Raw genomic sequence first — 13,298 nt, forward strand, 5'->3', positions numbered from 1 at the left:
TCCCGTGCGCGCATCGCCCTCCCGTCGGCCCATAAACAACTGTCTCCTCGCCGATCCCCGCGCTCACTTTGTCCTCAACGCTGTCGTCAAGTCACATTAGCTGTCGTCTCAGCGCCACCGCCGGGTATCACCCTCCCATCGCCCCAGAGCGGATGGCGTCCTCGCGGTCACTGTGTTCCACTTTGGACACAACGCCAGCCCATAGTCACACAGTGAATCGTCTCATCGCGGCCACTGTGTGCCACTAGGTTCCAATTTGTGGGGGACTCTCTCCCAGCGACTCACTGCAAACTGTCTCCTAGGCACCGCGGGATTCGGTCGTGTGCGCCACGCCCGGCAGGGCCCCGCAGCGAATAGTCTCACAGCCGCCGCGCCCCTGGTGCACCCCCCGCCGCCACCGTCACCGCACGGCCAATACTCAGCGCGGCCGCCTTGGTTCCCTTGGTGCACAGCGCCCTCCCAGCGTTCCACAGCCAACAGTCTCCTAGCCCGCGGGGTTGCAGCGTGATCGCAGTGCGGGCCGCTCCCTCGTTTCATTTGTCAGCAACGCCCCCACATCGTCGGGTAACCAATCGTTCCATGCCCACCTTCTAGTTTCACTTTGGACACAACGCTGTCTATCCTCGCATCGCCAATAATCCCCATCACCGCTGCCCGGTCCCTTTCTCTGAGGGTGGCTGCGTCGCACCGGAAACGAGCCCCAACAGTAAAATCAGCCCCAACTCATTAGAAGCCCCGCCTGGGGGTTCTTTTCCTCAAACAAGGCCTGGTTTAGGTTGACGTTTGGAAAGAAAGCTCCTACATGGTCCCTGCAAACTCGGCTATTCTGGCTCTGTGGAAGCTGCTCCCTCTATCTTGAGCTGGGCAGGCCACCATGAGCCATCACCACAGAGGCCAAGTGAGCACTTGCCTAGCCCAATCTTAGCTATACTATGACTGCAAAAGTATGCACCGTATTTTGAAGGAACGATGAAAAACAGGAATGTAACTATCTCATGATTAATTTTATATTGGTATGTGTTGAAATCATAACATTTGGATATTTTGTGTTCAATAAAATACACTGTTAAAGTTACCTTCACTTGTCTCTTTATAATCTTTTGATGTGGCAGCTAGAAAAATTTATATTGCCTGTATGGCTCCAATGATTTTCCTTCTCAGCAGTGCTGAATACATTCTCTGGTAGTATATGGGAAAATCACAGAAAGAAAAAATAATCACTATTTAGTTGCACAAATTAAATATAATTCCTATTGAAATGTTAGTATATTTCCTTTAGTTTACTTTTTTCCTATATACTTTTACATAGTGGCATTGTATCTACAATTTTATGCCCTGCTGTTGAATATAACTAGGTGATTTTTATCTTCTAATGATACCAAAAAATATATTCCTTATAGAAAAAATTTTAATGTGAGAAAAGAAAGGGTAAAAATTTAGGAACATTGTTTAAATTCTTTGAAACTAGATTACAAAAATACCGAAGAATCCTATCTCACAAATATTCTTTCATTATGGGCAAAATTTCATCTACAAGCAGTACTAAAGGCACAAAGTGAAGAGGAAAGAATTTTTTCCTGCTTGCTGCATCCTTACCTTAGTATTCAAAATGAGATTTTAGATTAGATTATTAGATTAATTAATATTGACTACATTATATTCTTAATTATAGTATAATTAATCATATTATAAGTATAATCAATAATATAAATTTTTTTAAATTATGTTGTTTGTGTTAATTTTAATAATTAGACTATTCAAACTATGTACAAAATAAATATACATTGGCCATCAGTTATGGTCATAAGGCATCCTACAAAACAAATCATGAACTTTAATACGTGGCTTGTGTAACATTCATTTGCCTGCATCCAGATAAGACTTAACCTCTACTTTGGTGTATTCTGGATAGTTTGCGATTCCCAAATCAAGCAATAAATTAAGGTTGATAAAGATATGCAATTTCTTGCTGCTCATGGTTAAGGCCTAAAAAACATTCACACAAACTTAGCTTATACAAAAAATAAATTAGTTTCTACAATCATTAAACTCTTAGAAATAAGTATCCTTTCACAAAATCTAACAATATAAAAAAAAGAACAAGAAAGATCTTTTGCCAATTAAAGAATCCTGTAATAATTCAGTTCAAATTTGTTAGCCATTTTTTTTTGCATTTAGCAATTCACTGAAAATTTACAAAAACATTAGAAATTCTCCCAGACTGTATATATTTCCCCCTAACACATATAAAATCAAAAAGGAAGGAGCTAAAAAGAAAAAGAGTTTTAGTGGAAACTAATCATTTTACCAACACAAGAGAACTAAAAGGGAGACTGGAAAGTGGGAAATTCCCCTCAACTAGAAAGAATGGAGGGCCATCCTATTTAAGGAGCCCACACTCAAGGAGGAAGGACATTCACTCTGCAAAGGGCTGAAGATTCAGCTTCAGCATCTACTAGCAGAACAGGTAGCCCTGTGCCTGTTTTCATCATGACCTACCGGTGCCTCCTCCAGATGGTTCTCCTGCTGTGTTTCTCCACCACAGCTCACTCCATGAACTACAGCTTGCTTCGATTCCAACAAAGGAGGAGTGATATGGTGTGTCAGAAACTCCTGCGGCAGTTACCTTCAACTCCTCAACATTGCCTGGAGGTCAGGATGGACTTCCAGGTGCCTGAGGAGATGAGGCAAGCACAGCAGTTCCGGAAGGAAGATGCAGTATTGGTCATCTATGAGATGCTCCAGCAAATCTTCGGTATTCTCACCAGAGACTTCTCCAGCACTGGCTGGTCTGAGACCATCGTTGAGGACCTCCTTGTGGAACTCCAAGGGCAGATGGATCATCTGGAGCCAATCCAGAAGGAAATCATGCAGAAGAAAAACTTCACTATGGGAGACATGACCGTTCCTCACCTGAAGAAATATTACTTCAACCTCGTGGAGTACCTGAAGTCCAAGGACTACAACAGCTGTGCCTGGGCAGTCGTGAGAGCGGAAATGCTCAGGAACTTTTCTTTCCTGAAGAGCCTAACAGAGTACCTCCGTGACTGAACATCTCCCCACCTGTGGCTCTGGCAGTAGACAATGTGAGTTTTATATGAGACTCTTCAACCAGCAGAGGCTCTTGAAGTAACTGACAATGCAATGTACTGGATTTCAATGGACAGTTAAAGACTGTAAGCTATTTTAAATTTATTTATGCATTATTTATTTATTTAAACTTTTATATGGGAAATACATTATTTATGAAACAAAAGTCAATGTGGCAGTTTCCATGTCAACTTGTTTTATGTGACAACACATATGAAAAATTGCAGAGCACCCTGGAGATATTTACTGCAAAACAAGCCTGCAGAATACTAGTTTTCTGGCCCCTGCCTTTGAGGAATTTAAAACAGAAGGAAGACACGTGGAATGTCCAAGTTATAGGAATACAATCCATATATCCGTACAGTTTACCTGCTTTTGTCTCCTTCACTTCTTTAAAGATATCAGACAGCTCATGCTGTAGGTCCCCGATATATGATGTGGGGTTCTTTTGTCTTTTTTTCAACTGGGGGAAAATAGACACCACCTTACATTTGAGAGTCTTACAAAGTAAGTCTGTGGATGCCAATAAATTTTGGGCAAATTCCATTCAGTTTATAAAATTCTTACTACAGCAAATGAAAAATTCTGACCATCTACATGTCCTTAGTTTCTTATACACTTCAACCCTCATTTCCAACAGTGTAGTCCTGGGAAAAGGTTTCAGGAACATGAGTTAAACATTACTTATGACCATCACTGAGTCATTAAAAACTGTCAGATATGGCAATCCCTCAATTAAAAATAAGTGAAAAGTAATCTCGAAAATATTAACAAGTTTCCATCCATTAAAGACAGAAGAGTAAAACTATATGAAATACTTGTTTAGTATATAGAACATATAGTTTAAATAAAACATACTAAAATGCTATTGTTAAACATAAAACATACTTCAATATTCTACACTTAATATTTAAGAAGCATATAAATTTATTATAACGTTGAAAACATGACCTATTCAATTTAAAATAAATATATTAATGAAATATAAAACTAATTTAAAAAGTAAAGGGCTGTGTTTTTTAAAAAATATTCCTACTTTTCAGTTATTCAATACTTACTCCCCCACTTCAAGGCCGAATACTTAAAAGACACCCTGCAACTTCCAGAGCATTCCAGCGGCGCCAGTTCCCTGGTCCCGTCTTACCCCCAGGAAGTGCCCCAAACCGTCCCACGGTTATTTGTCCCCTGACGCCGCTGAGTTCTCTGTCTGCAACGCACTCCCAGGGTCCCTTCGCCTTGGCTGTCTCTCCCCTTGTCCAAAAAGGCTCCCCCTGGCTCCCCTTGGCGCTCAAGGCCCTCGCATCTTCCCATCTCTCACAGTCTCACGCCCATCGCCGGCTTTAACTACGTCCACACCGCGGTTCCACCGTCCCAAGCCCATTGTCTCATCGCCTAGACCCGCTTTCACTGTGTCCGCAACGCCGGCCCACCAACTCTAACCGAAGGTCACATCGCTGCCATCGTGTCTCACTGCGCACAACGCCTTTCCATCTTGCCACAGCGAATGGTCTCGTCGCCGCTGTCAGGGGCCCCTGTGCGGACCACACCGTCCGCCGTCCGATCGCCCCTGGTCTCATCCCCCCGCCGGTTTAACTCTGCCCTCGACGCTGTCCACCGTCCCACCGCCAGTAGCTTTTCCGCCGCCGCCATCTTCCACTTTGTTCGCAGCGCTCTCCCACCGTCTCAAAGCCAAGTCCAGTGAGAAACGGCCTGTGTGAGAAACGCCCTCCCATCGCCCACAGCCAATGGTCTCAGCGCTGTCAGAGTTTCACTTTGAGCACAACGCCCTCCCATCGCCCCACAGCGAAGTCTTCACCACCGCGGCATCCACAGCGCAACACCGCGCCCTCGGCCCCACCTCCTATTGTCCCAGCGCCGACGCCAGCTTTCACTTTGCCGCAACACTTTTCCACCTTCTCGTTCCCAACAGCCTCGCCCCACCGCCGGATTTCAGGTTGTGCACGACGCTGTCCCAGCGTCCCATCGCCAATAATCCCATCCCCACCGTGGTCTTTCGCTTTTCTTCAGCTCTTCCATACTCCCAACGCCCAGGGCCTCATCCCCACCACCGGGTGTAACTTTGACCCACTCTGTCCCATTGTCGCCTAGCAAACAGTCTCATCGCCCCTGCAGGTCTTCCCGTGCGCGCATCGCCCTCCCGTCGGCGCATAAACAACTGTCTCCTCGCCGATCCCCGCGCTCACTTTGTCCTCAACGCCGTCGTCAAGTCACATCAGCTGTGTCTCATCGCCACCGCCCGGTATCGCCCTCCCATCGCCCCTGAGCGGATAGCGTCCTGGCGGCCACTGTGTTCCACTTCGGATCCAGCGCCCGCCCATAGTCACACAGCGAATCGTCTCTGAGCCCCCGCGGGTTTCCACCGTGTGAGCCACGCCCCGGCAGGGCCCCGCAGCGAATAGTCTCACAGCCGCCGCGCTCCTGGTGCGCACCGCCCCCCTCCCGCCCCGGCCGTCGCCGCACAGCCAACAGTCAGCGCGGCCGCTGGGTTTCCTTTGGTGCACCGCGCCCTCCCATCGTTCTCCTAGGGCGCGGGATTGCAGCGTGATCCTAGTGCCAGTCGATCCCCGCCTCCATCACGGTGGTGCAGCCAATAGTCTCATCGCAGGTACCTTGTTTCATTTGTCAGCAACGCCCCCACAGCGTCGGGTAACCAATCGTCCCATGCACACTTCTAGTTTCACCGCTGCCCGGTCCCTTTCTGTTGAGTGTGGCTGCATCGCGCCAGAAACGAGCCCCAATCTGTAATCAGCCTCATCTCGCTCAGAACCCCCCGCCTTGGGGTTTCTTTTTCTCAAACATGGCCTGCTTCAGGTTGACCTTTGGAAAGAAAGCCCACTACTCAGGCGATGTTTCCAAAAATGCAACATTCTGGCTCCCTACTCAGGACAGCGGAAACCAGGACTTTTCCAAAAGGGCTAGTGATATGCGCACCCCTGAATCAGTGCTCCTATGAAAAGCTCTCTGGAAACTTTGCGTCCTGTCTCTCCAGCAGCCCCACGCGAGTCAACTGCCAACTCTCCCCAAGACTGCGATTCGAAAGCTGAAGCAATGGAACCACAGCGAGCGCGCTCTCGCCTTCGCCTGGGGAAGCAGGCGGTCTGCGGTTCCATCTCAGCGCTGTTTGCTCGTCGTTTCGCGGTGCTCGCGCGCCCCCTCCCGGCCGTTCTCTATGGCCCACATCCACTTGCTGGTGGAAGGAGTGATGCTCTGCTGCATCCCTGCTTGTTCTCTTCGCTGGAACGTGCCTGGGATCCACTGCCAGGAAGAACATGGATATCTTCAAACACTTGAAATAAATACAAAGGATCCGTTCTCAGTCAAGCCTCATGGACAGAGCCGACTTCAGATTTCCCTGGAAAAGAGAGGTCACTCCATTGCTGAAGATGACTCAAGGCCCCTGCTACCACTATCTGATGCTCCAGCAGAGCTTCCAACTAACTCTTCAACCGCGGAGGACAGCCGTGCTACTTGGAACAACACTCTGCTGGATAAACTCCTCTGCAGCCCGGGTCAGAGCCTGAAACAACTGGAGCAGGTGGAAGGAGACCATCTGTGCTGTTCTCATTTGGGACTTCCTGCCTGGGGGTATTTCCGTGGCATCCATCTTTACCTCAGGAACAGGAATACAGCCACTTTGCCTGAGAGGCTGTCAGAATGGAAATTAAAAGGGCCTTTCCCTCATATAAGAATCCTCAAGAAACCTCCACAAATAAAGATGTTTATATTTATAACACTCGCTAATATATTACATTATTTTTTGCGTCTTCCTCCAGAGTAATTGTACTCATAATTCTTCAGGCATTGAGAAATGTCTGAAATGAAAATCTTGATTTTCCAGAAACAGGTGTGGAGAGCAGAACAGAATGTCTTTTTTTGTATAAAGATCTTTTGATCATCATTTAAAAGCTCTCTTGATGTCTGAGTGGCTGGTATTTTCTATACTCAGCCTTCAGAGTTTCTTTCTCATGGACATGTTTTTAGGATCCTCAGTTCTTTTTGTTGTTGCTGTTTGTTTGATCCTAAGTTCTTAAAGATCTTTCTCACTTAATTCGAGGTGCTATAGAGAAAAAGAATAAATTGTGCGGATTTTCTTCATAATAGAAACTTATCTTTCCTTCTCTGAAGAGCACAACGCAGTCCTTCTGGATCAGGTGAATCTTCTGGTTTGCTCTCATTCAAAGAGTGATTCAGGGATACGGGTACCTTCTGTTTTGTGGCTTTTTCCATTATCAACATGTGACTCCAAGTTTGTCTGTGGTACTTGAAGCTACTACACTCAGCAGTAAAGGGATGAAGGCTGTGGCTCCCAGGGGATGCTCCCAAGGGCCAGGACTCTACGGAACAAGAGCACTTCCTCTCATGTTCCATGGCCTGGATGTATCCTCATGGGAATCTCATTGAAACAAGTTGGGAACTTATTGGGTGATGAGTGGATGAAGAGATAAGTTCAGGGTGCTGACTTTCAACAATGCACAACACGAAAGTTGCGGGTTAAGCTTTTGAGGGCCAAAATGAGGGCTGCAGCCCAGGAGATAGCACATCAGATAGCTCTGAGAAGCTGTTCCAATGAGGCACAGGGGAATATATGCGATTTTGGTGAAGGGAGAGTACATGTAATCATGTACCTATTTTTTGTAGAAGTTCTCTGCTAGTGTCGTGAAGGTTTCTTGGAGTCACAAGAAGCAGTCATCACCATGAAGGATTTTTGTGTTTTTCTAGAGATGAGGATTCAGAAGAATTGGGTTCATAAAATGGGCTCCTGAAAACATCTAACCTTCTGAAGACTTGTTCTGCCAGTTTTCCCTGCTCACAGAACACCTCACTTCTGCCTTCCACCCTGCGTTCCCTTCCAGGGGTGTTAAAAATCAGCAGCTGCAATAGCACATGATTTAATCCTTGAAGGTAGGTGACAAGTGCCGATGGCACGTGCTAGTGTGTCCTTGACGGGGCATGAGACCACGTTTCACGTTTGCACTATTTGTCCAAGTGAAGATCTGCATAGGGATTGAGGGGAACAAGTAATGTTCTTGCTTGCACACACTTTGTTAAAATTCAATCTGACCCAAATGCTTTTTCTCCAAGTTCAGTTTTGGGTAAAATGACAAGAATGCCAGTCATAGTTGACAGTATCATTGACTGTTTGAAAGAAACATTCAAGCTGATCCCCAAAGGCATTGCCTACAGGAAAATATCCAGTCTAGACACATTACAGGTTGTTTCCTTACTACCCGAGGGAGACAAGAAAAGAATAATCAGGCAATTCCTTGCAAGTACTTGAGGATGACTGAAGAAAAATTGATAATGTGTGTTCCATTTGGGTCCAGGCCTGAGAATCTTATCCCGAGCTTCTAAATATTGGAAATGGAAAGTTGAAGCCAGTCTTCCTGAAAATGCTTTTCAAAAACTATCTCACACATGCTGTGTGTGTAGACCAAAAAAACCCCCACATTTTGTATCAATAGAGAGTTGAGTTAAAATGAATTGCAACTGATGAAACAGTATATAAAATATTTCACACATTTAAAAAATTAATTTATTATTTTACTTTACAATGTTGTATTGGTTTGGCCATACATTGACTTGAATCCTCCATGGGTGTACATGTGTTCCCCATCCTGAACCCCCCCTCCCACCTCCCTCCCCATCCCATCCTTCTGGGTCATCCCAATGCACCAGCCCTGAGCACCCTGTCTCATGCATCGAACCTGGACTGGTGATTCGTTTCACACATGATAATTTACATGTTTCAATGCCAATCTCCCGTTGTCATCGCACCCATCCCACTCTCTCCCACAGAGTCCAAAAGACTGTTCAATACATCTGTTGACACATTATTATACTTAGTCCATTACTTACCACTAATAGTAACTAAATTAGTCTTCCTGTTATCCTGCTGATGAGGTAACATTTATGGTCAAGGAAAGAGAATAATATGGGATAAGATAGCAATTCAAGTAAATATTTGCTTTTCACCCTTTTATGTTAAAGTGGCAACCCACGCGTGTATACTTATTTAACATAAATTGTACAAGTGTGTGTATATACATACACCTATATTGTTGTTCAGATGCTAAGTTGTATCTGACATTTTGCCATCCCATGAAGTGCAGCATGCCAGGCTTCCCTGTCCTTCACTATCTCCCAGAGTTTATTCCTCCTCACATTCATTGAGTCAGTGAATGCCAAGCAACCCTCTCATCCTCTGTTGACCCCTTCTCCTCCCCTCAACTTTTCCCAGCATCAGGGTAATTTTCAATGGGTCATTTTCTTCTCAGCATGTGGCCAATTATTAGAGCTTCAGCTTCAGCACCAGTCTTTTCAATGCATATTCAGGGTTAACTTCCTTTAGGATTGACTGGTTTGATCTCCTTGCTGGCCAAGGGACTCTCAAGAGTGTTCTCCTGCACCATAGTTGGAAAGAATCAACTCTTCAGCACTCAGCCTTCTTTATGGTCCTTCTTTATGGTCTCACATCCATACACAACTACTGGAAAAACCATAGCTTTGACTACATGGACCTTTATCAGCAACATGATTTCTCTGTTTTTTTAATACACTATCTAGGTTTGTCATAAATTTTCTTCCGAGGAGAAAGAATCTTTTAATTACTGGCTGCAGTCACCATCCATAGTGATTTCAGACCCCAAGAAAATGAAATCTGACACTGTTTCCACTTTTCCCACATCTATTTTCCATATAGCAATGGGACTGGATGCCATGATCATTGTTTTTGGAATGTTGATACAGATGTATATGTATCCATATTTTGGGGGGTCTGGTTTAGCCATGCCTCAAATTGGTTCTCCAAAAAAGTGGTTACTTTTGAGCAGGGAAACTGTAGATATTATAGAGAATCTATTTTACAGAATGGATGAAGATTTTCAAAATTTGAATTTTTGAAATTAATATTATAATGGAAATTTATTTATTGAGATTGGCATATTCACTCCAAAAATTCCTCTCTGCTTTGCTTTCCATGCATACAATCTAAATTGTGATAACACAGAATGAAACATTGTAAATGCAAGAGAAATATTTCAACAATTAGAACATTTAAATAGAATTTGTGACTACACATTTCCGTGTTAAATCCTGATGCTTTTCTAAGTTAAAATTAATTAAACTCTAGGTGAACTCTCAATTTAACAGATGAGATGGCACTAGTGGTAAAGAATCTGCCTGCCAATGCAGGAGACAAGCAACGCGGTTTCTATCCCTAGGTTGGGAAGATCCCCTCTATGAGGAATTGACAACCCAATCCAGTATTCTTGTCTGGAAAATTCGATGGACAGAGGAGCCTGGTGGCCTATGGTCCATGGGGTCACAAAGGGACAGAAATGCCTTATGGACTAAACAACAACAACCATGCAGAAAACTATAAAACTAAAGAAACAAAAAAGAAATTTTTGTGTGTGATTTTAGATATTATTATGTTTCACATAAGAAAACAATTCACCTCTTGGAGTTTACAAGATATCCCAATGCTGGAATGTTTCTACATTTACTTAAACTATGACAGAGAAAATGAATCTGTGTCTTATTTGTGTAGTAAAACTTAAAAAATTTATAATCCTACTTGGAAATCATGTTAGATCTGAAATACTATCAAGAACATAAGAAAAGTACTTTACCTTATTTTTTTAATTATACACCATTTGTAGCTCATCATGAACAAATATATCAGAGTCAAGTCTGTTTCATCAAAAAAATAAAAAACAAAAATAATTAATTCACTTTATGGAAGTGAAAAAATGGATAGGATTAATGTATGAAATTGATAAATTGGAAAAAGTGATATTGTCATTAAAATGTTCATGGCTAAGGATATAAAAATAGAGAAAAATGGCAAATGTATGCAATAATGAACAATCCATTTTTTTTCATTATTGAAAACAAGGGTGAATATGTGGATCTAAGACCATACATTTCACATGACTAGAATCACTACCTATGAATGAGAATTTGTTTTCTCTTCATTTCTGTATTTGTTCCTCTGTCTTTAAATTGGCAGAACACCAAAATGGTCTTTGATTTCCAATCTTCTGCCTTCTTCCCAGCAGGAGTTCAGTTCAGTTCAGTCACTCAGTCGTATCCGACTCTTTGCGACCCCAAGAATTGCAGCACGCCAGGCTTCCCTGTCCCTGGGATTCTCCAGGCCAGAACACTGGAGTGGGTTGCCATTTCCTTCTCCAATGCATGAAAGTGAAAAGTGAAAGTGAAGTCTCCCAGTTGTGTCCAACTCGTAGCGAAACCATGGACTGCAGCCTACCAGGCTCCTCTGTCCACGGGGTTTTCCAGGCAAGAGTACTGGAGCGGGCTGCCATTGCCTTCTCCACTAGAAACACCTAGAGTAACAGGCAAATTTGGCCTTGGAGTACAGAACGAAGCAGGGTAAAGGCTAATAGAGTTTTGCCAGGAGAATGCACTTGTCATAGAAAATACCCTCTTCCAACAACACAAGAGAAGACTTACACATGGACATCACCAGATGGCCAATACCAAAATCAGACTGGTTATATTCTTTGCAGCCAAAGATTGAGAAGCTCTATACAGTCAGCAAAAAGAAGACTGGGAGTGGACTGTGGCTCAGATCATGAACTCCTTATTGCCAAATTCAGACTTAAAAGGAAGAAAGTAGGGAAAACTACTAGACCATTCAGGTATGACCTAAATCAAATCCCTTACGATTGTACAGTGGAAGTGAGAAATAAATTTAAGGGACTGGATCCGATAGACAGAGTGCCTGAAGTACTATGGACACAGGTTTGTGATATTGTACAGGAGACAGGGAGCAAGACCATCTCTAAGAAATAGAAATACAAAAAGCAAAATGGCTGTCTGAGGAAGACTTACAAAAAGCTGTTGACAAGAAGAGAAGTGAAAAGCAAAGGAGAAAAAGAGAGATATACCCATCTGAATGCAGAGTTCCAAAGAATAGCAAGGAGAGATAAGAAAACCTTTCTCAGTGATCAGTGCAAAGAAATAGAGGAAAACAATAGGATGGAAAAAACTAGAGATCTCCTCAAGAAAATTAGAGATACCAAGGGAATATTTCATGTAAAGATAGGCTCAATAAAGGACAGAAATGGTATGACCCTAACAGAAGCAGGAAATATTAAGAAGAAGTGTCAAGAATACACAGAAAAGAAAGAAAGAACGTGAAGCCACTCAGTCGTGTCCAACTCTTTGTGACCCTGTGGACTGTAGCCTACCAGGCTCTTCTGGCCATGGGATTCTCCAGGCAGGAATATGGAGTGGGTTGCCACTTCCTTTTCCAGGGAATCTTCCTGACCCAGGGATTGAACCTGGGTCTTCCACATTGCAGGTAGATGTTTTAACCTCTGAGCCACCAGGGAAGCAGAACGATACGAAAAAGAACTTCATGACCCAGATAATCACCATGGTGTGATCACTCACCTTGAGCCAGACATCCCGGAATGTGAAGTCGAGTAGGCCTTAGAAAGCATCGTTACAACCAAAGCTAGTGGAGGCGATGGCAATCCCATTGAGCTATTTCAAGTCCTAAAAGATGATTCTGTAAAAGAGCTGCACTCAATATGCCAGCAAATTTGGAAAACTCAGCAATGGCCACAGGACTGGAAAAGATCAGTTTTCATTCCAACCCCGAAGAAAGGTAATGCCAAAAAATGCTCAAACTACTGCACAATTGCACTCATCTCACACGCCAGTGAAGTAATGCTCAAAATTCTCCAAGCCAGGCTTTAGCAATTAATGAACCATGAACTTCCAAATGACCAAGCTGGTTTTAGAAAAGGCAGAGGAACCAGAGATCAAATTGCCAACATCCGCTGGCTCATCAAAACAGCAAGAGAGTTCCAGAAAAACATCTACTTCTGCTTTATTGACTATGCCAAAGGCTTTGACTGTCTGGATCACATTAAACTGTAGAAACGTCTGAAAGAGATGGGAATACCAGACTACTTGACCTGCCTCTTGAGAAATCTATATGCAGGTCAGGAAGGAACAGTTAGAATTGGACATGGAACAAAAGACTGGTTCCAAGTAGGAAAAGGAGTACATCAAGGCTGTATATTGTCACCCTGCTTATTTAACTTACATGCTGAGTACCTCATGAGAAACACTGGGCTGGAAGAAGCACAAGCTGGAATGAAGATTGCCTGGAGAAATATCAATAACCCCAGATATGCAGATGAAACCACCCTTAT

At 43.7% G+C, this 13,298-nt stretch overlaps 2 protein-coding genes across 5 annotated transcripts in view; one reads left to right on the top strand and one right to left on the bottom strand.

Moving 5' to 3' along the window:
* LOC136148257 (interferon omega-1-like) overlaps positions 1–13,298 on the bottom strand; it is a 107,630-nt gene that overhangs the window by 16,571 nt on the left and 77,761 nt on the right. The window contains exon 1 of one of the 4 annotated variants that reach the window (XM_065907710.1): positions 5,295–5,632. The exons of 1 other annotated variant lie outside the window; for it this stretch is intronic. The gene's annotated coding sequence lies outside the window, so the exon portion shown is untranslated. Of the gene's footprint in view, positions 1–2,499; positions 2,551–5,294; positions 5,633–13,298 lie in introns of those variants that run through there. 2 more of the 4 variants (XM_065907711.1, XM_065907708.1) reach the window with 2 other exon arrangements.
* LOC136148258 (interferon beta-2-like) lies at positions 2,491–3,291 on the top strand. Its single transcript, XM_065907713.1, has one exon. It carries the CDS (start codon positions 2,491–2,493, stop codon positions 3,049–3,051), a length of 561 nt encoding a protein of 186 aa, XP_065763785.1. The 3' UTR covers positions 3,052–3,291.

Source organism: Muntiacus reevesi, chromosome 17 (genome assembly GCF_963930625.1).
Source record: "Muntiacus reevesi chromosome 17, mMunRee1.1, whole genome shotgun sequence".
NCBI classification, from domain to species: domain Eukaryota; kingdom Metazoa; phylum Chordata; class Mammalia; order Artiodactyla; family Cervidae; genus Muntiacus; species Muntiacus reevesi.

Bases quoted from the DNA above. Each gene is read 5' to 3' on its own strand.
- LOC136148258 (XM_065907713.1), top strand. From the start codon at position 2,491: ATGACCTACCGGTGCCTCCTCCAGATGGTTCTCCTGCTGTGTTTCTCC.